Raw genomic sequence first — 25,616 nt, forward strand, 5'->3', positions numbered from 1 at the left:
ATGTTTAAAAATAGACACATAACAGTGCAGCCCTTCCCATTTGTACTACCCATAGGCACATTCCGCCTCTGTCATCCCCATCTTCATATCACCAGTACTATCAGCACGTACCAAAAACAGCTCAGTATAGGCTTACACAACATGACATGCTTACTACGACCCTTAAAAGAATTTATGGTCTTAAAGGAAGAGAAAAAAACACCAAAAATAAAATCACCAAATACTGAAGTTCAGCACAGACACAGCCAGGCCATACCAAGAAATAAGGTAAGAGTAATAATTTGGATAGTAAACAGAAAGTTCCTTCTCCACAATGCTGAGAGACTATCGAATTTAAAGCTTTGTGTCCTTCAGGAATAAGGACATGAATCATTAGTTTATGGTGCACACCTAATATAGTAACTGAGTCCTTTAGCACACTGTTAACACCTTCATGAAATGAACTCAATTTGTGTCTGTAAAAGGTTCAGGTAGTCTTCAAATCTAGCCTCAGATTGGCCTTGTGGTTGAGGATTGGGAAGATCTGCTTTGTTGAGCCAGCATCTGCTTTTGCTCCCCCTCCTTCCTCCAGACAAGTGGGATAGACCATCATTTCCACTTGGCTAGAGGGTCTCTGCACATATAAGGCCATTCAAAGTTTGGACACTGGTTGGCACTTGAAGCTGGGGTGCCAAAGATTTAGCCTATAAAAATTCAGGAGGCTCAAGTAGATTTAAATTTCTAATAAGAATTTATTTGACATAAGTAAGTTCCATGTAATATAAATATAAATATGCAGTACCAATTCAGATACTGCATGAGACATAGAAGACATTTTTCATTGCTTCTCTGAAATTCCAGTTTGATATAAGGTGTTCTCTACTTTACCCTAGTTTGGGGTCTATTTCTGGCCTGCCTTTGAAAGTAAGAGTTGATAGCTTGAATGGATGAGTCAACCCAAGGAAACAGTTTTTCATATCCTTGTGTGTCTTTACCTTAATGACGGTCCTGTGTGGAAGGAGAGGAGCCCTGATGAGCTGATGCAGCGTCTCCTAGCAGCTTCAGGGTGGGCGGAAGGGGTGCTGGCCCTGTGGCATTGTTGCTTTGAACCCAGCCTTGCAAGGAGGCACAGAGGAAATGTTTATTGTTTGTGCCTCCTCTTTCATCTTACAGGGAAAATGCACATTAACTATATTTATTTCAAATTTAATTGTACATTTCTTACACTTAGAACTTTAAAAAAAAGCCTAAATATCAAAATTGTACCAATAGTTGATAATGGTATAAATATTTAATAATAAAGTTATTACAATAGTATTATTAACAATAATGTATTACAGTAGGTGAGAAGAGATTAGCTGACAGCTTGGTCAAGGTGACCTTGCTTTTGTTTCTCAAAGTGATTTATGTAGCAGGCTTTCTTGAACCACCAGCCCCAAATCATGACATGGAGACTTCTTATTAATTACAAATGCTCAGCCTTAGCTTAGGCTTGTTTCTAGCTAGCTTTTTTTTAACTTAAATTAACCCATTTCTATTAATCTGTATGCTGCTCTGAAGCTCATTTACCTCATCTACATACTGTTCATCCTGCTTTCCTGCTTCCTCTGTGTTTTTATTTGGGAGCTGGTTGGCAGTCCAAAGAAAATGCCAACTACAGATTTATGTGGAGAAAAAGACAAGTAGGCTTACATCAAGGGTAAGACTACAAGAAATTTGGAAGAACAAGTGTGTGTGTGTGTGTGTGTGTGTGTCGTCTGTGTGTGTGTGTGTGTCTGTGTGTGTGTGTGTGTGTGTGTGTGTATACAATTATGTAATTTTTTTATGTGTGTGATCCTTGGGCTCAAACACAGGGCCACGTGTCTATCAGGCAAGCTCTGTACTAATGAGCCACTTCCCCAGCTTAAAACTTTCTTCACACATATTTTCTAAATGTCTATAATGAGCGCGTTTCATTTGAACTGGAAAAATAAGAAATAAAAAAACTTTTATTTGGAAGGTCATCTTTTGTAAGAATGTTTGAAGCTACATTTTATTTCTATAATGTTCTTAATTTGACAGTTAAACCAAGGTTAGGCTTTTTAGGTGTTTCTAGAATTGAAAATAGCTCCAGAGTCACAGAACCAAATGACTCCCAGTAAAGTTCTGAAGAGTTATCTGTCACAGAATAAACAAGGCTCATGTCGCTTCCTTGAGAGGCCCCGCTAACTCTCTGTCTTGGGTTGGAAGTGTGGTCAGTGGCTGACTGAGCTCACTAGCCAGGGGTGTGCATTCAGAAACTTGACTATTGTGGTCACACATTTTACTGTTTCAAATGTATTTGAGTCTAAAGAGTACTGTTGAATTTCCTGTTCCTCTTTGCAGTATATAAACTGTTTCAGCTTCTCACCAAAGAAATGGCTTGTTTGACATTTGTGTTGTTTTCATACAGCTGATGGAAAATGTCTGGTGTCGGTTGGTTTAGACGATTTTCACAGTGTTGTGTTTTGGGACTGGAAAAAGGGAGAAAAGATAGCCACAACCAGGTAAGGATGCGCAGAGCACTCAGGACACACTGCTGCTAGCTCACCTCAGTGAAGCGCAGCTGTCTCCACCTTTTGTTTAGCGCTCGTCTTCAAACTCAGGTGAAATTCAAGTAAACTTAACACCTAAGTGAACACATATCACTTCCTTTCGTGGTGTCAAGCCTGATGTTCAGCAGTAATGTCTGATGAGAAATTAGAAAATTCTAGAATGTGATGGGCAGTGGTGGAGCATGCCTTTGATCCCAACACTCAGGAGGCAGAGCTAGGAGGATCTCTGTGAGTTCGAGGCCAGCCTGGTTTACAGAGTGAGATCCAGGACAGCACAGAGAAACCCTGTCTCAAAAAAAAAAAAAAAAGAAAAGAAAAAAAAGAAAAGAAAAAAAAAGAAAAAAAAGAAAAAAGAAAGGAAGAAAATTCTAGAATGTTCCCCAGACCGCTCTTCATCACACCCCTTCCGTAATACTTCCACCGTCTCTATGAATGCTTTTTTCCAGCAGCAGAAAAATGTGTGCCTCACTTCTTGTTTTTTCTGTCTTAGTGGCTGGGAAGGATTGTCAATGTCATTGGAGTCAGAAGCACCGTTTGTCATGAGGTTATGGCCTGTTGGAAAGGAGGCCCTATTAAGTGCATCTGCTGCTTGCTTTCAGAGCAGGCAAATTGTTTCCCTAATCTCCACACCCTATAAATAGACTCTCCAGACCGACTGCTGTTTATAGCCCACCTGTCCTCCCTTACCCCAGCTTCTCTTTCTGCCTCATCAGCAATAAGTCCGAACATGCCTGCCTACTCTCATCTAACTCAGCCATGTGCACGGCCTGGTCAGAGGTCCAGACTTGGCAGCCACAGTCCAGGAAGGCAGCTTGTTGCCCAGGCACAGGCTCATACCCTCTCAGTTAGTTGTGACCTACATTACCAACATCCTGTGTCACAATATCAAGGTTAATGGACTTGAACTTATGTTTGCTTTTTAAATTAATACATGGGAACAAAAGTTGTTTGTAATGAATGAAGATCTACAGATTGCTGGAGACAGGGCAGAGCTGGAGCCTTGAGGACTGCATCTGACCTTAGGAGTTGCTCTGAGATGGCTGTCCAAATGGAATTCTTGGCAGCAGTGACACTCATAGCTCCACCTGCATGTGCTCTCTCTTCTTACTTCCTGGTGTCCCTCACTCTAGCCCCACTCCCCTCTAGGCTCTGTTTTCCTTCCAGACTGAAAACTGAATTTTAGTTTAGTATTCCTGATAAGGTACTCTCTGCATACACATTCTCTCCAGAAAACTCTGTGTCAGCATTGAAAACTCAAATCCCCTCTGCAGCTGTGGGTGACTCACATGTCGGAGACACTATGAGGAACAGAAGGAGTACATGTTAGTATTAAAAAGGATATTTTACTTCTGTTTAATTAGCACAAAGCAAGCTAATGCTGTCATGTTGGTAACACAGTTTTTATTCAAAATTGTTCCCCAGGATTAAGTCCCATTCCAAAGACAGGAAACCTGCAAAAAGGATTGCCCTGTAAAAGCATTTTTTTTGTAATGATGGCACTAATGAGTACTTTTTCCCAAGTAGAAGGTCAGGGACCAGTAAAACTCTGTGGGAGAATACTAGATTTTTTTAATTACTGAATGAATATAAATATTTACATAGTATTAATGCTATTTGCATAAATATATAAATAACCAACTAGTTAAATAAAAAAGAATGTAGTATGGCCTTGAATGAGGTGCTGTGGTAGGTAAGAATCTAAAACCAGGTGACAGAGAAATCATGCTGTATGAAGTGGCCCCATCCTGGCTTGCAGAACCCTCTTAGCTTCTGAGTAATTTCTGCAGAGGATCTATGTGCCACCCTAACTCTGCCCTGAGGAGTCTCAGTCATTGCCAGCCTTGCTTTGAGCAAAGCCCAACCACTATCCTGTTCTGGCATGACAGTTGCCCTACAACACATGGTAACCTGGGATGAGAATGACCCCCTTGGGGATGGGGCACACGGTGGATAGCGAGATACCCAGAGCCCATGTGTACCATCTGCACCACACTGCACTCTTGATTGCCCTTCATTTATGAAGGTGTTTACGTGAATCTGCTCATTGTCAGCTCAGGAAAATAGACACATTCAGAATTACCAAATGGGGTCTTGTAAGGTCTCCACTGAGATTTGAGACCCTCTGTTTGGATGTATTTGTACCATTGCTAATTTCATGAATGATTTCAGCCACCTATTTACAGTGGAATTTTTAGATATATGTTTATCTGTCTGGTTACAAAACTAAATTTCTTTCAATTTTTAAAAGAAATTATTGGTATACCTACTTTATTTTTAAGCTTTGTAGTAGCACATTAATTTTACATAATAATGGGTTTCATTATAATGTTTTCATACATGTAGATAATGTATGATTCTATTCACTCCCCATTATCCTATCTTGTTCCCCTCCCACTTGTTCCCAACTAGTCAACTTCTGTTTTCATGGTGTGTGTGTGTGTGTGTGTGTGTGTGTGTGTGTGTGTGTGTGTGAGAGAGAGAGAGAGAGAGAGAGAGAGAGAGAGAGAGAGAGAGAGAGAGAGAGAGAGAGAGAGAGAGAAAGTAAGTATAGGTGAGGGATTATTTACAGGAGCATAGGGAACTTACTGGTGACTTCCCACTGAAGATGTCTCTCCCTCCCCCAGCAATCATTAGCACCTATAAATGCACAAAGGGTCAGGGCCTCTTACCCTCTCCCACCTCCATGATGGAATGTTGACGGGCCCATTCTTGGTAGGCCTTATGCATGTAATCACAGTTATTGAGAATACAACACCTCTTCCTGCAGCTCTTTCACTGTTTCCTACCTTTTTCTTTCAATGTTTTCTGAGCCTCGAAGGGTGATACAGACGTCCTATATAGGGCTGAGTATTCAACAGTCACTTATTCTCTGCGTTTTGACCAGTTATGAGCCTCTGCGATAACTTCCACCAACTACAGAAGTTTCTCTAACCCAGGCTGACAATAGCACTAAACTATAAGCATAAACAAAACATTCAGAAAACAGTTTAACAAGAGACAACACGTCCCATTGTGGCCTGTGGCCTCCCCAGCCTCGGGCCTTTGACTGGGTTTCCAGCACAAGGCACACATTCCCTCTTGTGGAGTCATTCTTACATACAGGAGAAAGTGACTGGTTACCTCCATAACAGCCACGCTGCTATTATACCAGTGGTATACACATCTTGCCTGGAAGTAAACCTAAATTTTGCATTGTGTAGCATCCTAAAGGGTTCTGAATCAGTAGATGACATCCTTTCTCTCTCAATGGCTGTGGGTCAGGGCCCTCAATTTATAGTGAATACATTTCTAGACAAAAATCATCTTAAGCCAATATAGTGTCTTCTATAGAATGTGCTTTTGAAGCTTTTCATTAATAATGTCATTCCTTCTACCTCTCTTGCCCAAGATCTCACTATCTCAGAATTACATGCAATCCTATGGTGGTGTCACTAATTTTATCTTACAGAAACATTTGGATACATTTAAAATTCTTTTAACTCGTAACTATGTAGATAAAGTAGGGACATTAGGGTAAGGAAAGAGAACAGGCCCAAACATGTACCCCCTCTCCAATGCTATTATTTTATAGTAGACTCCTGTGTGCTTTAAATATTTTCTTGGTTGCTTGTTTATCCTGTTAGATACACTTAATGAAAACTAAACCAAATACATGTTTTTAATATAACTCTATCAATACATTCATCTAAATTAGAGGCTATTTTTCCCTGTTTGTCTCTTACAGAGGACATAAAGATAAAATATTTGTGGTAAAGTGTAATCCACACCATGTTGACAAGCTGGTTACAGTTGGGATTAAGCATATCAAATTCTGGCAACAAGCAGGTACTGTTACATTGTTATTTGGGTTTCTCAGTTATGTAGCTAAGAGCTGTACCCTTGCCTTGGAATGAGGGGTCCTATTGCCATTATGTGGCCAGTCTCTCTGCAAACTGAAATTAAAAATTCCTTGATAAATACTCTTTCCCAATTTTGCATTAGACTATTTATTGCATAAAATGTGAAACTTAAAAACCTTATATGATGCTATGCATATTCATCAATGTCTAGAAAGCTTTTGAAAATATTCTGCTGTGAAAATAATGATTTTTATATTTAGTCATCTGAACTGAAAGCAGTAATTATGCTGTAGTGCTGAGTAGGAAGTAATTACTTTGGTTGAGTGAATAATGTTTTCAATATTTTGAGGATTCTTTTATTAGTACATTGCCAAATTTGGCAGATGAATTAAACCCTGACTCTGTACATAGAAGGTGGTCAAAATAAGTATTTGTTAGATTATACGTTGACAAGAGTGAGGAATAAATAAACATGGAAAGCAGCCGACTTTTCTCACTTGCAGGCATTGTTACAATTATATCTGAATTTTCAGTACCGAGCCCAATAGCACAATGAGCATGTGTGGGCTGCTGCTCTGATGCCTCCTTGCTTTTAAAGGAAGGACAGGAGTAGCACCCTCTGTATGAGGAAGCCAGCTGGGTTAAGTGTTGAATGGAGCTGGGTTATCAGCAATGGTCAGCAAGTATAGAAAATGGGAATACCTAGGGCACAAATCTGATGATTTGTTCCTGTATATTATCTCTCCTATATAACAGTTCCATCTTACCGCAGAATCGCCATGAAAAAGATTGAGGCAGACAGAACATGTGTAACATTTACATTTTACACATAACGTCCATTCTGGCTGTGTTTTTTTCTTCAGTTTGAGACTTTCCTTGTTCCCTGAGCCCCTGAGCCATTCTATCCTTCAGCAGGCACAGGGAGGAGGGCTGACACTTAGGTTATGTGTGTATGTCTTGGACTAGAAGCAGATTAAGTCCTCCATCTGATCAGATCTGGGTTCCTTAAAGCAGGGGCTCTGTCCTTACATTATATGCTAGCATTGAGCACCATGTCTGACAGAAAATAAGAATACTATAGATACTGGCATGAGCATCATGATACCCTTGTTGTTTTTATTACTTTGACACATAATGTAGCCAGTTTTTTCACTGAAGATAATCTTTCCATGTGCTCTGAGGAAGCTTCAACTTTCTAGGGTAATATATACCGTTGCTCTGCTCCAGGTGGGGGCTTCACCTCCAAAAGAGGAATTTTTGGAAGTGCTGGAAAATTGGAAACAATGATGTGTGTTTCTTATGGGCGAATGGAAGATCTAGTGTTCTCAGGGGCAGCCACTGGAGATATTTTTATCTGGAAGGATGTTCTGCTACTGAAGACAGTGAAAGCTCATGATGGGCCCGTGTTTGCTATGTACGCGCTGGACAAGGTATGGTCTGTCTGTCAGGTTCTTTTTCCTTATTAGCTTTAGAAGAACCACTGAGATGCCTGAATCTAAAATAGTCTTATCTGAATTAGAAAATAGTTGTCAGAAAGGACTAACCAAAGGATAAAAAGGAAGAGAACACACAATTTTTATAATTTCTTTTGTTAGTAGCGGTCCATGTACTATTTCTCCATTTTCTCATATCTGGACTTCCAGCTGTCACTCCTAGGAGTCTCTTCCAGAGTCTGAGGGTAGACATGGACACACAACAGCAGAAGATTGCACCTGGGGCATTTCAGGGACACAGTATGCAAAGACCTGGAAGTACCAAGTGGTTACTTTATTGCCCCCATGCTGGTTTGTTATGACCAAAGGTTCATAGCAGGTTTGCTCCTGAATAGACAGCAGGACACGTGAAGTATGTGCATGGCTGTATTCCCACTCCAGGTCATTGTCCTGGTCTGTCCAGCTACCCATCTGCCTCACAGTGTTCTTTACAAAGACACCATTTAACAGTGTGTTTAAAGCTCTTTCTTTCAATTAATATGTCTGAAAATGACAACCTTTTCATTCCGTTCTCATTGGCTGGTAGTACCAGTTCATCTGTGCTCTCTGACCTTCAGTGTAGGCTACTCAACACATTTAAAAAATATGTCAAGTTTTAAAATATATCAATAAATATGTTGAGCCCACAATGAAAGTAGGTCTTTGTTGGAAGTGCAGTTGTAATGATAGTTTTTATAGTTGAGCTGTTCTTTGCTGGCAAATTTGATTTTGACTAAATTGTAAACGTTGGGAAAAAATTAAAACATAATGCAAAATTTGTGGAGTCCTAGAAGTCAGTGTGGTATAACTGAGTCAAATGATTTTATTATTTAGGAACTTAAGCTACAAAATCACCATGAAAAGCAAGAATAGTTCAATATAATATACTCTGCTTATATTTAATTTGAGGAGTGCTTCTTCTGGCTACAGTTCTATCCAACTGTTCTCAGTATCCACTGAAATTGTCTCTAGAACCCTAAGGGAATACCGAGAACCAAAGGTCCTCAGGTTCCTCATATAAGAAATGAAACAGTATTTGCCTATATCCTAGGCACATGCACGTACACACACACACACACACACACACACACACACACACACACACACGCCATGTACTTAGAATTATGCACACCCCTCTGTGTACTTTGAATCCTGTCTAGATTACTTATAACAGCTAGTACAACATAAATGAGCCACTGTAGTTCTGCACTGGGAAACTAATGTTAAGAAAAATGCCTGTGAATGTTCACCACAGATGCAGTCCTTTGCTTCCCTCATATTGTCATCTGTGAATGCAGAATCCAAAGATGCAGAGAGCAGCTACAATAAAAAGAAGGGTATTCCCTATAATGAACTTCAAAATACAATTTCCTTGTGAGATTAATTGAGCTGTACTGAATTAAAATTTTGGTGGGCTGGAGAATCGGCTCAGGAGTTAGGAGGATCCAGGTTTGACTCCTAGCACTTATATGGCAGCTCATAATCATCTATAATTTTAGTTCTTGGAGACCCAATACCCTTTCCGAGCCTCCACAGATACTTCATGCTCATGGTACACAGATATACATGCAGGCAAAATCTCATACACATACAATAATGAAAAAAATTTTAAAGATTGCTATCACTGAATTTTTTTTTCACTTAGAAGATGTACCTGGAGCTGCCTGACCTAAGAGAACTCCTGATGCGGCTAGGAAAGAGATTAGTCATTTTGATGTGTGTGTGTGTGTGTGTGTGTGTGTGTATGTGTGTGTGTGTGTGTGTACACACCTTTACCTTCACAGGGCTTTTGATGTGTATATATAATCTTTTACCTTCACAGGGCTTTGTAACAGGTGGAAAAGATGGGATCGTGGAACTCTGGGATGACATGTTTGAAAGATGCTTGAAGACCTATGCCATTAAAAGGGCTGCACTGTCAACTAGCTCTAAAGGTACCACCCTTAATATGCAATTGAAAGCATTCTCTTCACAAGAATGGGGGCAATGATGCAAATTCTTGTAGTAGTGGTTCTTAGCCAATCAGATTTCTTTCTTCCCATCAGAACTCTCAGTCCTTGGCAAGCATGTCAAGGATGATTACCTAGCACCTAGCACTTTGGAAATAAAAGACACTATGTTAACCTGCCTTCCTGGTGCTTACTAAATTCAACGTTCTCCCCTCTCAGGCCTGCTTTTGGAGGATAACCCTTCCATTCGTGCCATCACCCTGGGGCATGGACACATTCTTGTGGGGACAAAAAACGGAGAGATTCTAGAAATTGATAAGAGTGGCCCAATGACACTGCTTGTTCAGGTACCTCATTTGTACATGTTGCAAACCATGTCAAGGCTGAGAATGCTGTGGGGCAAAGGAGGCAAAGGGTATTGATTACACAGAGCTTCCTGGGGTGCTCCAGCATGGTGTTCACAGACCAGCAACAGCACTCCTTCCAACCTCACCACCTCTGTGGGCCGGGAGTCTGAGCACAGCTGAACTGGTTCCTCCCTTGTGTTACTCAAGGCCGGGGCTCAGCGGGGGTGGGAGGGTGGGGGGGTGAGGGATGGGGGGGTGAGGGTGAGGGGGTGGGGGTGGGGGGGGTGGCTTCTTTGGGCTTGTAGGCTGCTGGCAGAACCTATTTCCTGCAGCTGTAGGACTGGCGTTATTTTCTTGCTAACTGTTGCCCAGAGGCTACCCTGTCAGTCACCTATCCACTAGAGTTCATTGGCGTACACAGGATCTCCCATACACTTACTTTTGTCAGAGCAAGAAAAAAAAATAATAATAAGACACCAGGATCTTATGCAACTTAGTTATATCACACATTCCCTGGAACTTTCTGTCACCTTTGTCACATTCCACTGGTTAGAATCAAGTTACAGGTCATGCCACACTCAAGAGGAGATGATTATGCAGGCTTGGGAGGTCAGCCTTTCTGTCGTATTCACCCCTGTCCACCAGTTACAGCTATCCCAGCCACATGTGAAACCAGTTTCTATAGTCTCCAAGAGCCTTATCCCTTACTAATACATGCTCAAAGTTCAGATCTTATCATCCAAATCAAACCAAGTGTGGGTGGCACACCTTAGATATATCTCCTTCTGATCTGTTGGTCCATAAAACTGATGATAATTTCGCTGTTCCCACACACATCTTTAGGCCTTGCTTCACACAACCACATTATGCTCTCCCAAACCTGCTTCTCTCAGGATACAAAATTATGTAGAATCAGATTTAAACAGCACAGAAATGTTCAATGGGCAGGAGTCCTGCCTGGTCTGGCAACACACTGCCCTCGAAGGTGAAGAGGTATGGTGAGCCGTGTGTTCAGAAGCTGCAGTGAAGAGATGGGCCACCTCACTGGGGTTACTATTGATATTAATTGCAAGTTAAACATGAAGAGAAAACCTTGTCAGTCAACAAATGCGTTAGTGAACAGATAGCTTTCAAAAGAAGAAACATAAATAGATAATAAATATTTTTAAAGGTGTTGAACACCATTACTTATCAGGAAAATGCAAATTAAACTATTTTGAGATTCCATCTCAAATGGCTACCATTAAAAAAAAAATTGCTGGCATGAGTGTAATGAGTCTTTCTCTGTCCCATCAACCAGCTCCCAAATAATGACAGAGATTTATTATTAATTATGAATGCTCAGCCTTAGCTTTGGCTTGTCCCACTAGCTCTTAAATTTAATTTAACATGTTTCTATTCGTCTACATTTTGCCTTGGGGCTTTTTACATTTCTTTCATTCTGTGTGTCCTACTTTCCTGCTTCCTCTGTGTCTGGATGGCTGACCCCTAGCATCTCCCTGTTGTCTCCTTTTCTTTCTTTTCCAAGCCTAAATTCCTCCTACTTACTTTCCCTGCCTGGAAGTTCTACCTATACCTCCTCTTTTAGTATTAGCCATTCAGCTTTTTATTAGACCAGTCAGATGCCTTAGGCAGGCAAGGTGAAACAGCAACACATCCTTGCATAGTTAAACAAATATTCCGAAACACATAGATATGGGGAAAAGGAGGAACCTTTATTCACTACTTCTGGCAGTGTAAACCAGTTCAGTCATTTAGGAAAGATATATAAAGGGTTCTCAAAAACTTAAAAGTAGAACTTCTGTATAACCCAGCTATACACCCAAGAACCATATCCTTCCAACAGAGACACCTGCACATGTGTGTTTCATCCTGTCCTTTTTCACAATAGCAAATAATGGAATCAGCTTAGACATTCTTTAATGAATGAGTGGTTAAAGAAAATGTTATTTACTCAAAATTTTATTCAGCTGTAAGTTTCTAATAATGAAATTTGCAGGAAAATGAATGAAACTGGAAAGGATATTGAATGAGGTAACCTGGACTCAGAAACACAAAAATTGTACATTCACTGTCACATGCAGAACCTAGCACACATGTATGTGTGTGCATGGAAACTGGCTGTAACCTACGAAACACGTAAGGCGATCACTAGAGGGGAGGGGAGGGAAGTGGATCGAGGAGGGGAACTGAATGGAAGTGAAAAGTTCAAAGGGAAATCAAAAGGAGGAGAGGAGATAGGGAAGGAGATCAACAAAAGCTGTTTTAAAATGATGTATGTATATTAAAACTAACGAGAAAGATAGAGAGATGATGGATGGATGGATGGATAGATGATAGATAGATAGATAGATAGATAGATAGATAGATAGATAGATAGATAGGTAGGTAGGGTAGGTAGGTAGGTAGGTAGGTAGGTAGGTAGGTAGGTAGATAGGTAGGTAGGTAGGTAGATAGGTAGGTAGGTTAGGTAGGTAGGTAGGTAGGTAGGTAGATAGGTAGGTAGGTAGGTAGGTAGGTAGATAGATGGATGGATGGATGGATGGATGGATGGATGGATGGATGGATGGATGACAGACAGATAGAATAAAGCCTCTTTTAAAAATCTGGTTAAAACAAGCCTGAAACCCCCATCTGATTGTGCAGCCCGTGGGAGCCATGCTGGAGACAGCCCCTTGGATGTCGTCTTTGCTTCTCTTGGTCCCTTCCAAACTAATTTCTCTCTTTCTGGTCATAACTTATTTAATATTATGAAAAAGCATATTTTAACCCTCAAAAGTTTGAAAATGTTTCGAAATTAAATTTTTCCCATAAATGCTAAATTTCTAAGTGTTTTTGAAAATTTTATGCTATAATTTAATCTACAGTGTAAACTTCTAATTTTATAAAATGTTATAGTTGAGGCAATTTTACTTAAATCTGCTACAAACATGATAATAGGGGCTTTTCACCTTTTGGCTTTTACCATTCTGTTCTCTCCTGTTTGTTCCTATTGCTCTGACAATGAACATGATCTCTACTGTGTCCTGTTGAGTACCTTTTCTGTGTGTCAGGCAGTACTATTGGACATTTATCTTCAGGACAGATTTATAAAGTTGTTTAGTAGGTGAAGAACTAAAGCCATCTACATTTCCCACAGCCATATGCTAAGAATCCCAGAACTACAACTCAACCCAACTCTAGGCTGTCCCCACTTGTCCTACAGCTACGGACATGATGGGAAAGCAAAGCAGGAAGGTAAGGAAGGTCTAACCCCCTGACTAGGGGTTCCACTTGAGCCCAGATTATCAGCCTCCTCCATCCTCTCACCTCACATGTAAGCCAATCTGTCCCTTTCTGTGGGGGTCCCTGCAATTGCTATGGCTGACAGAAAATGATCTGTGAGAGGCAAGAAGAAAGTCTGGTTTAACACTTAGTAAGCTGGGCTGGTTCAGACTTCTAGAGTCTGACCAGTAGCAGTTTATTTAAGCACAGTGCAACTTTGGGAAAAGTTTCCTTGTGACAGTTATCACACAAAGCTTAAGGCATGACTACATCAAAACTCCTTTGCAAAGTACCTGTGATTTCTTCTGTAAGAATGGGTTCTAGGGAGAAGGATTTATAATGAGCATAATAGTACACTTTTTTGCAAAGTACATGAGACTTCTTTCATAAGAGTGGGTTCTGTTGACCGAGAAACAGTGCTCAGGAGTCTGGGAAATTCAGGCGAAGCCTGGCTTTATAGAATAGCAAAAGATTACCAGGTTATTAGCTACATCCACTCTCAGCCTTCTGGGTGGAATACAGGTGTAAACCCTTCTGTTGAAGAGACAAGCTTGAGAGCTGAACATCCCTGCTTTCTCCAGTGCTTATGTGTGAGCATGAGACCTTGTGGCTTCTACACCTTCCCTTCTCAGCACTGTTCCCCACTCACTTGTCATTCCTTCCTTGGTAAACTCAGGGTTTGTGTTCAGTTAATCCTTGAAGTTCCTGAGAAGATCTTCCCTATGCTTTGTGGTGGGTGTGGTGGAACAGGGGCTGGCTGCTCCCTCGGGACCTAAACAGATGCTGGGAGAATGTTCAGGAACCACCATCCTCTATCCTACTGTGGGGCAGGTTTCAGAGCTTCTGTTCCAGTTCTGAAGAAGCACTTGGAAGAAGGGGTGTTGTTTTAGAGAAGGGCAGCTGGTTTGGGAGCTGGGGGGAGCCAGCAGCACGAGGCAGGGTTTGAAAACGCTTCTGTGCACACTTGGAATATAACCCAGCTGTCCATTACACTGCTGTGGTCAGCTTCCTAAGTGATGAAGAAAGAACTTGGCTCGTTTCTTGTGTCATTCAGGGTCCTTCTGGCCTTCCTCACTGTCCCTGTACATGTGAGATTTAAAGTGATCAGCTTGAGAAAAATAACAGTTTTGAAATCCACTTGAAACAGTGATTTCAAAGAATCTAGAACCTGATGTGCAAAGAGACTCAGTCATAGAAAGCGCTCAGCAGAACCAGTTAGTCAAGAGAGAGTGGGGATGGCCTGTCGCCCATCGCTTGTGACCAGCACTGAGGATACAATTGCAGTGTGCACCATGGTCCTGAGGATGAAGAAGGGAGCCTGTCCACCCAGCCCACCTTTCCCCCATATACATGACTATCCAGGGACTTCTGCCCAATCACTGTTTTGCTCAGACAGCTTCCCGGATAAACTGTCATCCAGTTTCTCTTTGGAAAGCTGCTGTTCCCCCAGAACATTCCAAGTACAAGCCACCCTGGGGCATGTGGCCTGCCTGCTTACTGCTCTAAACAGGGCATCTGGACAGCTTAACGGTCTGCTTATTGCTGCATGTCAGGAATTCTTCTCTATGCTGCTCCATTGAGAAATAAATTACTGTTTTCTTCATGTTAAGTGTTTATATTTAAAATACTGGATTTTTGTGGTTGTTGTTGTTGTTGTTGTTGTTGTTGTTGTTGTTATTTTGTTTTGTTTTGAGACAGGGTTTCTCTGTATAGTTCCTGGAACTCACTATGTAGACCAGACTAGCCTCAGACTTACAGAGATTCACCTTCCTCTGTGTCCCAAGTGTTGAGATTAAAGGAATGTGCCACTATCACCCGGCTAAGTGTTGATATTCAAAATACTGTTTTATCTCAATTACTGTTTCTAAGCCAGTTAGAGTGTTTATTTGTGATAAGATAAGGGCATATGGAATTGCCTCTGTGTGTATTATCAAGCACCTTTCAGCTTGTTGGTGATTGCTGTTGGCACATGGGCACACCAGTTTATGAACAAATATTGAATCTGAGCTGCACCTATGACTCTGAAGTCAAAATTTAGATTTATTTCTTTTCAGTCAGACAAATGCATCCTGTAGCTCAGTGGCAGAATGCTTTAAGTAGCATGTATGAGGCCCTAGGTTCAATCCAAGTATGAGGGCAGGAGAGAGCCAAGTCCAATGCATGTGAAGGACTACAGTTGTATAAACAAGAATATTGCTGTCCAGTTCCATGACAAAGATGAATGACATCTACACCTTCAAGTAGTCTGGTTTCACCAAAGGCAGTCATTGGCGTCAATGTGATCAAGTTGTTCCTCCACAGTGTGTTTACATAGTGTTTTCTGCAGTTAAAACAGGACAAGGGTCTAGGGAGATGCTCGGTTAGTAAAGATTGGGATCCCCAGTAACCGATTAAAAAGCTGAGTGTAGTGCCATGCATCTGTAACTCCAGGGCTGGAGCTGGGGCCGGGCAGAGACTGGGCAGCCAGCCTGGTTAAATGACTGAGAGACCCTTTTCCAAAGTTAGAGTGGAGAGCAATTAAAGAACACACCCAATGTTAACCTCTGGTTCCCACACACAAAGTACAGACACACTACGTAGATAATCATGCACATACGCACATACACACGTAATAAGGGGGACAGGTAGATATTTTACAATTCACCTGGATATTTGTTGCTACATGGGCAAATGTCTTCCATGCTGTAAACAAACCTGGTTGGTATCATGAACAGCCAGCTTAAAGATCATACTTAAGAAATGACTTAATGCTGGAAGGAGGAGGTGGGATCTGTGGGTGGTGTGTAGAGTGAGTAGAAAATTTCTTAATAAAGAAAATGGAGAGAGAAAAACGAAATATCATACCAAACAAAATGAAAAAAAAAAAGAAATGACTTAATGCAGTCATCTTGGTTCATGGAAACTGTTTCTTCATGTCTTAACCTGTCAGACAAAGAGTCTTAACCTCAGAGGCACTCTCAGCCTGAGAACGCAGCACAGGCTGGGGAAGGACTAGCCAGAAAGCCTGGGTTTACTTTGTCCTGTTTCCTCTCCCACAGGGACACATGGAAGGGGAAGTGTGGGGACTGGCAGCGCACCCTCTCCTGCCCATCTGTGCAACAGTAAGCGATGACAAAACCCTTCGGATCTGGGAATTATCCTCCCAGCACCGCATGCTGGCAGTACGGAAACTGAAGAAAGGTACACAGCATCTCCTGTGTTGATTCATTCATTCATCAACTACTGTTGCCTGAGAGCACCTGTTACACACCCCAAAAACATCCTAAGCAAGGGAATTCAGAGTTCACCGTGCAGTTAAAACTAAGAGCACACAGAGCTCTTCCAGAAGTCGGTCATGTCTCAGAGTGCCTCCGCACCATTCACTCTGCTTGTGCTATACAGGCGCTGGCTGCCTGGGGCTGTGTCCTTCCTCGTTGAGAGCTGAAATGCGTCAGCTAATAAAATAAAACAAATGAAGAAAACCATTATCTATCTCTATGACTAACAGTCCCCAGAAGTCATGGAAAATAAAAGGTCAGTTTGATAGAAAAAGATAGTTGATGTCATAAATGTGTGTTGAACATCTGCACACAGTAGGCTCAGCAGGAGGGGCCAGTTCAGCAAATGCTTCTCGAGTGGCTCTCTATGTCAAGCCCTGAGGATCCCACAGCAAACATGAGATTTGAAAGGAGTCCCAGCAGCAGCAGGTAATCTGAGAGGAGTCTAAAAATAGGACTCTTTATAAAGAGGTGGGTAGGGATGAAATGACCAGGCTATGCCACCAGTAGCTACAGGTGCCATTGCCAGGCCTGGGCTTGAAAAGACAAAAGGGTGGTTGGTGGAATGGGGAGTAGAAATGTATGAGACGGTGGCTTTGGAGGAGCAAATGCCCTGACCTCCCAGTCTCCACCTTCTGGTCTTGCCATGCTTCATCTTGATCAAACCTACCCAGGCACCAAGAGGCCAGGGAGCTCCTGACACAGTGTACTCTGGCCAGCTTCAGGCAGACAGGTAGAGATGGGTGAGGTAGAATGGCTATCCTGTAGGAATAAGGAGCCATGGAAGCTCAGCCCAGACCTGCTAGCTGGACTGCTTTCTTAGGAGGAAACAAGGAAGCTGAGCCTTGTGGTCACAAAAATTCTTAAGGCAGGAAAGGCTGAGCTTGGGTCCTGGCCCTTGAGTATTTGTGCTGAGTCATTCTGCAGACATGGGAGCATCTAAAGGAATCGTGCAAAGGAAAGCATAGAACTGGTAGTTGTGAGTCAGAGACCACGCTAGCACATCACTCTAACTCTGTAAACGTGGGAGTCCTCTTTCCCTCTCAGCCTGTTGGCCACCAGGTCGAGAGGGGAAAGAGGCAGAAGAGGCAACAGAAGCTTTGTATGTGGCTCATGAGCACAAATGGCGACAGCCCTCCAGGAGACAGTTTCGGTGAATCAGCTCAATTTTATTCCAGAGAATAAGGAATATATAGGACTGGGGAGGCTGGGGACAAACCCTAATTTTCATTAAGTGGCCCGCTCTTATCACAAGGCTTAATGTGTGCAGTAGCGTCCTTTAGCAGAGCTCCTAGTGCAAGTCTTCTCAGCAGGGATCTGTGCCAAGGGTCAAGCTAAAGATGAATCAGGCATCTGGTTTTAAAGACAGCTTTCAGATAAGATCAGTCCTCCAGGCCCAGGGACATTCTCTAGATAAGGGCAGGTTGAGAGCAGGAAGCTTTGTTGGGGAGGGAGCTCCATGTTGCCGAGCTATTGAGATAAGCTGCCAGGCCATGGCCGACTGCGACCTCTAACCAGCAGTGTACCCTAACATGCAGAGACCCAGTGAACAAGGCTGTCATTCTTACCATTTACAGATGAGGAAATGAAGACAGGTTTCTACAGTAGTTTGTCATCTAACTAATAAATAGTGGAACCGAATGCACACTGCAGCTTGGTGGCCTCACAGAGCAACCTGTTTACCCTGGTTGTCACCCTCTCTCCACATTGCCTCACTTTTCCCTGGATGCCTACAACTTGGTAGATAGTGGAGCAAAGATTTCGACCAAGTCCAAGCCATGCTTTGAACAATCAAATTGTCTTGCCCACTAACTTGCATTGGTGAGATGAAACTGGGACCTTGTTGTGGAAGCTAGTCAATGGACTTCAATCCCTAGGTTAAAAATTAGTCAAAAGAGCCACTATTGCTCTTAGATGATAGTTCAACCTAGCTTCCCCTGCCATCCTGATGTAATTATTAACATCTCTCCTTTCACCCCAAAACATGGCCCAGTTTGTGCAGTAGTTCACCCTGATGGATGTTCCCAGGGCTAGCTAGTCTTTGTATTGTCACTCCAGCAGCATGACTGACTCACAGTAGGGAATAAGCGTTAAGTGGACAAATGAATGGGAATATTGCTTACATAAACCAATTCAAAGCTACCAGAATGAACACAGCTTTCAGCGTCTGTCAGCAGAGGTATGGGTCCCCACGGAAGCTAGACTGAGCTGCCTCAGCACAAGGCTGCATGGTGAGGACTGTGACAACCAGAATTTTCCACCTCTTGATTGTGCATTATGATCCACAAAGCAGAGAAGCTAAAATTATAAGGGGTTTTCTAAATAAAACAAAAGTGTAAGCCAGTCAGGATATCCCAAACATAGTTTCTAGACATTTTGTTGGAGAACTCATGTTCTTGACTATTTCCTCTTTTCTCAGAGGATGTCATCCACCAGCCCTCTCTTGCAGCCACTCAGTCTACCTACCTTAAAAGGCCCAGATACTCCAAGATAAGGAAATGAATGGATAAGCCTTGTGGAAATTAAAGTTTATTTTTAAGATTGACTTTTTTATTTATGTTATCTGTGCACCTGTGTGTATGTGCACGCAGACACGTGAGAAAGTGTCTGACTCCCTGAAGTCAATTGGTGTGGGCGATGGGAACCAAATGGAGGCCCTCTGCAGGAGCAATGAGGGCTCTTAAAATGTGATTTTGATAGTGTGTGGGATGAAGACGTATTTAAATATGATAATTTTCACAGATTTAAAAATAGGTATTTATTATGTTATATATGCACACATGTACATGAAGACTAGAGACAACTCTTGGGAGTTTGTCCTCTCCTTCTGCCATGGGTTCTCAGGTTCAAACTCAGGTTGTCAGGCTTGTATAAAAAGTGTTTTACCCACAGAACTGTCTCACTAGTGCCCAAATGATGAAATTTGAATTCCCACCTGGGAAGTGTTAAAGGCCCAGTCACACATAAACGTGTGATGCACACATCCACTTTCTCCCATGTTTCCATCTGCTTTAATCAACAGCAAAGTGCTCAGGATTATGATTTTCTCGGATCCTTTTGCAGGAGGAAGATGCTGTGCCTTCTCCCCTGATGGGAAAGCCTTAGCAGTTGGCTTGAATGACGGAAGTTTCTTGGTGGTAAATGCTGACACTGTGGAAGACATGGTCTCCTTCCATCACAGAAAAGAAATGATCTCTGACATTAAATTTTCAAAAGGTGAGCCAGGTGGTGGTGGCACATGCCTTTGATTCCAGCATTCAGGAGGCAGAGGCAGGCAGATCTTTGTGAGTTTGAGGCCAGCCTGGTCTACAGGATGATTTCCAGGACAGCCAGGGAGAAATCCTGTCTCAAAAAAAAAAAAAAAAATTCAAAAGGTGAAGATGGCAATAGATACTTTTAAAAATAGCAATCTCGAGACAAAATTTTTTTGTAAGAATGGACTGTTCTAAAAGTTTCTTTGACCTTTCTCCCACTTCAAAATCTTAAGGTCCTGGAGGTGAATTCCTACATCATATGTGTTGCTGTTTACTGTGTCTCTATAGATACAGGAAAATACCTTGCCGTGGCATCCCATGATAACTTCGTGGATATTTACAACGTACTTACGAGCAAGAGGGTCGGCATCTGTAAAGGAGCTTCCAGCTACATCACACACGTTGACTGGGACTCTAGAGGTAAAGCAGGCTGTGGTTTTGAGATGACACTTAAATTCAACGTCTGTTCACGCATCATTTCCAGAGAGAATGGCAGTTGAGTTTTAGAGGAAAACAGGAAGAGAAGGGCCCACGGCAGCATGTGAGGCTAGCCTGACGGCCCAGGAGCAGCTGCCGTTAACGTGGTTTTCTGTTCTGTGAGGGCGCCATTAATTGAATCCATTGGGGCTTAAGACCAAGAACACATGTGATGCCCTGAATTGCCATACATGCCTTGGGTGCATGTGATCTGTCCTTGCATTTCTACTCAGCATTCCTGACCAAGACTCTGTCTCCAGGAGTTTGGCCCCTGAAGTCTCAAGCAATTTTCATCTGTCAGTGGAGACAGAAACCTATGTTCAGCTCCCTTGAATTTACTTTTGCCCTCCAAACCTCCTAGATTCCCCCTTTGCCTCCTCCAAGTTACTTCCACAAAACCACGAAGACTTGTCTCTGTAACACATGTAGCATCTACTATTTGTGAAGTCTTAAGACAGACAATGTAGATCTAGTCTCTGTGAACATTATTAACCCAATTTTCCAAATGTAAACCCAAACCACAGTACAGGAGGGAGATGGGCTTGTTCTGAAAGAATATAGATGTGTGACGATACAGACATGGGGTGAGAAGCTGTGAGTCCTAGAGGAAGTAGTGAGGAGACTTGGGATGGGCCCTGTCAGTATTGGGGTGGACTGTAAGTGCTATACAGGGGTTTACTGTGGGATCCTAGAGAGTTGATTGATGTTAGCCTGAAGTAAGCATTTAGGAGTGGGCAGGATCCTCATCTGCAAAGAAGTCATAGCCTGCTATGGTAGAAAAGTCCGGTGTGTGTTCTGAGTGCCAAGGGAAATACAAGATACCAGATAGCAAAGGAACGTGGTGTGCAGAGCTGAGAGGGGGGGGGGGCGGGGGGGTAAAGAAGTGGTGAGTAATACTTGGCTGAGCAGTGGAGGTAAGAACCCTTCCGCCATGCTAGTTCATGTGGAATTCTATTCTGGAGACATTGGGGAGCTCCAGGTTATTTTGAGTGGGGCATTCCCAAAAGCAACTAATAAAAGTCAGAGAAAGCTGGCAAGGGTCTGAGCAGAGGTTCCTGCAGAGACTCTGGATACCTTATTTCAAGAATTTTTTACAGATAGTCATAGACTGGGCCAAGAAGTTGTTCAGCTATGTCTGGATTTGCTGCACTGAAATTTGAACTTTCTTTGAGCTCTATGGCCTACAGGAGTTTTTTAACAGTAGATAGAAAGGAAAACATGTGACTTATTGTAAGAGGTGCCAGCCCCAACGAGGGAAAATGGAAATCAGATAACCCCCCATGGCTTTCAGGTCAGGGCCATGCCGGACAGGCAGAGAGGCAAGGGTGTGGGGTGGAACTTGTGGTCAGGCAGGAGCACGGCCACTTGAGTCCCTTAGAGTTGGGAAGGCCGAGGAGCAAGTGGGAACACTGTCTCTCACTACCTACTTCTTTTATATTCTCTGTTCTATTGCTTTAACAACTCAAGAAGGCAATGGTTGCCCCTATTCCTTCTTCCCTGTGTGTGCTAGGATAAGATGACTGTTCAGAGCCCACCACACACAGAGCTACAGCACCTGACACGAGGTGTGAAATCTTCCTTTTGCCGTCACTGTTAGGGGATAAAACCCACCAGTAGTTTTATGTGGAAGTGAAGGACCAACAGAAAAATGGGATACATGAAGTTTTGATTTGGAAGATTTTAAAGAGATTTTAGATGGAAAATACATAAACATTTTACCATTATTAAATATACAGTTCAAGCATGGAGTATATTCTCATTGTTGTGTGGCCGTTACTATTATCCACCTCCAGAACTCACTTTGTCTTGTAGGACTAGAACTTTTTACCCAGCAAACGACAGCTCTCCCATCAGTCCCTAGGAACTTCCTTTCCTGCCTTTTGAAATTGACTTCTCTATGCACCTCATCTTAGTAACAATCCCACAGTGCTGTCTTTTTGTTACTCGCTCATCTCCCTCCACGTGGTGTCTTCAGGGACACCGCCATGTTGCAGCCTGTACCAGAATTCCCTTCCTAAGGCAGGTGATAGCTGACTATGTGTCTACTCTACCTTCTGCTTTTGTATTTATCTGTTGATACACACCTAGGTTGTCTCCACACTAGCTATTGTGAACAATGCTGTCGTGAACCTGGGCGCACAAGTGTCTTTCAAGCCCCTGTTATCAATGCCTGGGGTATGTACCCAGCGACAGAAGTAGTTAGATCTGTTGGCAGTTTCCTGAGACATCTTTGCACTGTTCTTCACAGAAGCTGCACCCCTTGGCCTTTTCTCCAGCAGCAGCACACAAGGGTTCCAGTCATTGACACCCTTCTTAACACTTGAATTTTCTCTGTTTGGCTAGTAAGTCTCTTAACAGACACAAGTTGATCCCGTACTGTGGTTTGGGTTTACATTTGGAGAATTGGGTTAATTTTGTTCTTGCATGTGTGTACGCCTTACATCGCATGCTGGAGACTGAAGAAGAAAAAGCTGGGATGGAAAAACCAAGATCTTTGTAGCCATGACCAGGTTGTTGCTAGGGGTAGTGCGGGTGTTGAGTCTGTGTAAAGTGACTCAGAGTGGAGCCATCACTTGGTGAGGGAGATGGGAAATATCTTACTGTCCTCTATTTTACCCAAGGCCAGCCCCCAGGACTGGGGAGGCACTCAGAGCAAGAGGAGGGAGAGGCCAGAGTGTTTGAAGACCCTTTCCAAAAGGGCCTTCCGTCAGAAGATGTCAGACCCAGTGGTCCCTATGGCTTGAGAGCACAGTAGAATACTTGTGTTTTTAGAGTCTAAACCATCTTGAGAATGGGAGCAGGTGCACCCAGGCCTCTTGCGTAGTTTAACTAAGTCCCATCAGCTGTCAACTATCTGTTATCCAGATATCCCGGGTTCCAAAGTGCTATATCTCAGGAATGTGCCGCGCTTTTCATAGCAGAGGCCTTGAAAACATGGAAGGTAAAGAGCAAAATTTAGATGCAGGGGTTTGCTTGTCAGAAATAGTGAAAGCATCTGCTAGAGCCAGCTGGCTCAGCAGGGGTGGGGATGGCGTAGGTGCAGGCGCAGGCGCAGGCGCAACCTCAGCCTCAGCAGCCTTCGTGACCATGGCAACAGCAGGCTCATTTGTTTTTGCAGGAACATCAGTTCCCCAAATAAAGGCTCATGCATGGAATACTAGAGAAAAGAATACATGGGGAGAGGCAAAACACAGGATGTATTGTAGATAGTAAAAGTTCATTTCTGAAAACAGTAGGACTAAATGATCTTTAGCCAAACAACAGTTAGAACCTTCACAAGACATTTTGTTTCTATTTTCACTTCAAATGGCCTGGCAAGTTTGATCCATGTAGTACAATTCTGGAATTATCCTGACTTGTAAGATATGTGGCAACTGGGCTAATGCATGTGGCTTTTGCTATGTGTGATTGGCTATCTCTCCTTATCTATGAGGACAGGTTTTTGTTTGTTTGTTTGTTTGTTTTATTTTTTTCTATCCTATTTTTCTGTATGAGAAGACTTTTCTAGTGATGAAAATGTGAGTTCTGAAAGAATTCAGTTTCTATTATTTGGGGACAATAATATATAGATGGTACAGACTTTTTTGTGTTTGCTTCTGCTCCTTGTCCTCAGATTCCTGTGGGGCGGGGCAGGGATAAGAAGAGAAAACAAAGAAAGAGAGTGCACAGTGGGCAGAGGGAGAGGAAATATGGTGACCTAACTATTTCTACCATGTAATTATTAGAAGAAGGGAGAAAACACATGCCCACAATTATGGCTTTCTTAAACATGAAAGTAGTTGTTTTTAATTCATAGTCTGTCTTTCAAGGAACAGAAACCCAGTCAAACTAGCTGAAATTTCAAAATGATGATGAAGGATGAGTTTATTGGAAAGATGTAGAGTGCTTCATAGCCTCCAAGAGCAGGAAGCAATACCTAAGGAACTGCTTTAAGAATGAACTGTAAGCTAGGCATGGTAGCACACGCCTTTAATCCCAGCACTCAGGAGGCAGAGGCAGTTGGATCTCTGAGTTTGAGGCCAGCCTGGTCTACAAAGTGAGTTCCAGGACGGCCAGGGCTACATAGATAAATTCTGTCTTGAAAACACAAACAAACAAAAAGAATGAAATGGAAACTTCTGAGAAATGAACCAAGCGGTCACTCCCTCCTTTCCTGCTCGGGGCAGCTGATCACACCGCTGCTCCTCTGGGTCCTGTGTGTAACTTTGCCCCTGTTGTACACACAGACCTTCCCTGACTCAGTTGCACACTGTCCAGTCTCAGTTGCTCCCAAATGTCACTCTCAGCTCTAGAACCCACACCTCATCCCAGCAGGACACCTACTGGATGCCAACTCTTGGGGAGAGACAATTTTTATTGCCTTGCCCAGTGTGGGCTTTGGTCCTCTTGGGTCAGCATCTGTCACCAGAGTTAAACTTGTCTTCAGTTGAGATGGTTCTCAAGGAAGGGAAGGGCAGGTGAATGCCCACAGGTGTCTGGCATTGTGTGGCACTTCTTGTGTGTGCCTGCCTTGAGTCGCTAACGCTCTTGCAGTCTGTTCCTCACCTTGTTAGCTCAGTATCTGGAGGTTTAACTGTGAAGTATTATCTTTAAAACTGTAGTTAGCAAAGAGAGTTATGATGATGTGGGACTTAGAATCCTGAGTTTTCTAATATCTTATAATTCAGGAGTAATCAAGGAATGGCTGCATTCAGAAAATGTCTTACCTGAAACTTTTAATTTGTTTCCCACGTATTTTACAATCACTTTTTGAAAATAAATATATCTTTGCAGATATATTTAGTTCATTAGAATAGTAATGATTGCTCACTTCCTTCTGCAGAACAGTGAACACTCACTTAAATCCTCCTCATTTCTTTCTTTCTCTTTGTCCATTTTCACATGTTTAGTCATAAAATCTGCAAATTATGTCTATCTCAGAGGCCCCCTTTCAGATTCCTTCAATCCTCAGAGTCTAGGCAGCCCCACCCCCAGTCACATGATACCTTACCAAATTAGAAACTATTAGATCAGATCAGCAGTGAAGAGTCTGGAGAACCTCATTTCTTAGTTCGTCACTTGAAAACCTTCTTTAGGTTTCAGACCAAGTAATAAATGTTATAGATAGCATGTGAAGCACAGAGGAATCTTTGGGTATTATCTTTCCCAAGAGTTGGGGGGGGGCGAAACAGCACTTTATGTGAATTGTTTACAGATCAAATGCAT

At 42.5% G+C, this 25,616-nt stretch overlaps 1 protein-coding gene across 1 annotated transcript in view; it reads left to right on the top strand.

Moving 5' to 3' along the window:
* Positions 1-25,616, top strand: part of Eml6 (EMAP like 6) — a 145,666-nt gene that overhangs the window by 74,402 nt on the left and 45,648 nt on the right. Inside the window, exons 15-22 of the mRNA XM_059275183.1 lie at positions 2,411-2,504; positions 6,277-6,377; positions 7,619-7,821; positions 9,686-9,797; positions 10,032-10,159; positions 16,462-16,603; positions 19,744-19,896; positions 20,223-20,354. Of these exons, the coding sequence (XP_059131166.1) occupies positions 2,411-2,504; positions 6,277-6,377; positions 7,619-7,821; positions 9,686-9,797; positions 10,032-10,159; positions 16,462-16,603; positions 19,744-19,896; positions 20,223-20,354 (1,065 nt within the window). The remainder of the gene's footprint in view (positions 1-2,410; positions 2,505-6,276; positions 6,378-7,618; positions 7,822-9,685; positions 9,798-10,031; positions 10,160-16,461; positions 16,604-19,743; positions 19,897-20,222; positions 20,355-25,616) is intronic.

The sequence above is a fragment of the Peromyscus eremicus genome, chromosome 10 (assembly GCF_949786415.1).
Source record: "Peromyscus eremicus chromosome 10, PerEre_H2_v1, whole genome shotgun sequence".
In the NCBI taxonomy this organism is placed as follows: domain Eukaryota; kingdom Metazoa; phylum Chordata; class Mammalia; order Rodentia; family Cricetidae; genus Peromyscus; species Peromyscus eremicus.